Here is a 2,736-nt window from a genome sequence, read left to right on the forward strand (position 1 = left end):
AAAGATGAAAATTAGAAGCACAATAAGAATGCCCTCAAGAGAAACAAAAGCTAAGAAATCTGACAATATCAAGAAGTGGCAAGGATGTGGAGTACCGGGAATTCTTAATACTCAGCAGGTTCAAAGTTTCATCAGTAGAACCCTTTGGGAAGCATGTTGATGTTGTCCTGAAAGTGTAACAGGCCCAAGCCCAACCATGCATTGTTCTCTTTCATAAATGGCCGGGAGAAGTTCTTGCCTGTTAGTGCCAGCATAGATGTATGGGAAGGTCCCAGGCAACACTGCTCCTAATAGCAGAACATCAGAAACAACCCAAATGCTTGCTCATCAACAAGAAACCGGCTAAAGAGAGTGTGAAATATTTAAATAATACAACAGAATGGCCGAATCTTAGGAAACAACGTGGAGAGGAAACACAAGTTGCAGGGACTATACTACACAAAGAGTGACAGGGCTCGAGATGCAAAATTAAGTACCACGGCATGTTCTTGGTACCACACAACACATGTGAAAGGTATGAAGAATCGCAAACGGGAAAGCCAGGAGAGGGGTCCTCCGTCCCCTGTGGAGGGGTTGCAACGGGAGCACATGGAAGCAGCTTCAGCCATGGGTCAGGTTCGAGCCAGCTTCACGCGCACAGTTGTTCAGACTAGTGGATTCTGGTTCCCAAATCTCATATACACAGAGTATATACAGATGTAGTACACATATTCTTCTGTATGTATCAATATTGCACAATAAAAATATTTAAAGAATGGAGACTCCTATCAGCAATTATGTCCACCAGGGCCAACGGCACCAGAAACTGGCCACCCCAAACTTGCTTCTGGATGAAGCACGTCAACTGCATCCGCTGTCCCGTTGGCACAGTGGCATCGTGAGTCACTCCCAGCAAAGGGAAACGAGTCTGCAGGAACGTGAGGTCATGGCTCTTACCTCCATCACCTTGGGCTGAAGTATTAGTGCTTCAGGGCTCATCCGAGGGATGTCTATGTGGATCTGGAGACGCAGAAGAAAGACACATTTATTTTACATGATGACAAACATCATTACAAGGATTACCATTAAAGCAGCAATACTTAATGATGAATGTAATTTGCCTGGCAACCTGCTCTCTCTCTGAGGATACTAATTCCCCACGTTCCCAAGCTCTCCCCTGGAGGAGGCATCCACACACATGTCCCCCTGACCAGGCTCACCCAGTCCCAGGATGACCGGCTTGCTCGACACTTGCCCCACCAAGCAGTGGTTGTTGCATGATTAGGAACAGAGCGGGCCCTCAGCTATTTAGTAACATAATCCATAGCAATTAGTAAACATTGATTTTCAGCCTCTGACACAGAGAGCAATTCGAGTGCATCGACAGTGCACAAGTTTTCAGCTGTGACAGCTTCTTTCTGGACACAGGCCACATTTCTCTCCACTTCACGAAGTCCTTGGGGAATCTAGAACACTTCTCAGAGGAAGCATTTGAAGGTCTCTGCCAGAGTCAGCTGATTCTTGCTTGGCCATGGTCTGACATGAGAGCCACAATGAAGTCCCCGACACTCCAGAGGAGGACACTTGCAGGTTCAAGAAGCAACCAAACAAGAGCAGTCAGAGCTTGAGCTGGCATCATGGGCTGGCTCGCAACAGCCCACGTGAACATTCCACACCAGCCACACAACCCTCACTCCCACGTATCCAGGACAATAGCCCAACAGGCTGAGGGAAGATGTGCACATTTTGAAGCCAAGAGGTATTCTACGATTTTGTTTCATTTCACCCCATTCTTGCAAATGCCCACAGAGGATTCTAACACCCAGGAGACTGGGACAATCTTACTCTGCCACTTATTAGCACCGTGGCCTTGAATAAAGCACTTGGGATCAGGGGCCCAGCTTCTTTGTTTACAAAATGCCTGCTGGGAATCCCCCCAAAGGTTACCGGTGAAGATCAAGTGAGACTGCAGGTCAACAGCCTAAGCTGAAGCGCACGCGCATCTCTGCTGGGGAAGACCTGCGGGCAGCAGTGCTGCCGGGGAGGGGTGGGGAAAGGGTGGAGGTGTCCAGCAATGCTCTATCCAGAGAGGCACATGCAGGAGCCCAGGCACAGGCAGGGACGAGAGTCTTCAGGCCTGTCACCCGGGAGTCCTGGAAGGCCATCCTCAGAGCACTGCTCCTATACAGTTGCACTCGTGTGGGCACACACGTCCCCAGCATGAGCACCATAAGCTTCTGCAGGGCAGGAACGGGGCTCTGATCCACCTCTGCATGCCCAGGATCAGCACAGCCCACCTTTACACAAGAGCTGCCTGCCACGCGTTTATCAAGCAGACAAGACAGCGCACGCGTTGGCCCCCAGCCACTTTTGTCAGGAGGAGGGGATCCAACATAGAAAGGGGGGCACTCTGCAAGGCTGGGCAGACGGGGCTCTGTGTGCCCCTCCATCCCTCCCACCTGTCCCCCATCATGCACAGGACTGAGCAAGCAGGAAAAAGGTCTATAGAACTTACCTAGATAGGGAAAGACACACCAGATGAATCTTTTAACATATAGACTGCCACACCAGAAAAAAAAAAATTTTTTTCCTTGGGGCCATGGAGTTTTATTAAAACAATCCTTTCTAATTTGTTGTTTTCTTTATTGTTTTCTGTGCGTGAGTTATATGCAATACAATTCACGTTTTTAGAATTAAATTGTCAATATTAATTTTAAACAATGTGAACATCAACAAGTAAGATTTTCACGAATCAAC

The 2,736-nt window shown here is 48.3% G+C and overlaps 1 protein-coding gene across 1 annotated transcript in view; it reads right to left on the reverse strand.

Moving 5' to 3' along the window:
• The window catches only part of TBC1D22A (TBC1 domain family, member 22A), a 355,619-nt gene that overhangs the window by 247,436 nt on the left and 105,447 nt on the right, over window positions 1-2,736 (reverse strand). The window contains exon 7 of the mRNA XM_012655585.1: window positions 937-999. Within this exon, the coding sequence (XP_012511039.1) occupies window positions 937-999 (63 nt within the window). The remainder of the gene's footprint in view (window positions 1-936; window positions 1,000-2,736) is intronic.

Source organism: Propithecus coquereli, unplaced genomic scaffold (assembly GCF_000956105.1).
Source record: "Propithecus coquereli isolate 6110/MARCELLA unplaced genomic scaffold, Pcoq_1.0 Scaffold480, whole genome shotgun sequence".
Taxonomy (NCBI): domain Eukaryota; kingdom Metazoa; phylum Chordata; class Mammalia; order Primates; family Indriidae; genus Propithecus; species Propithecus coquereli.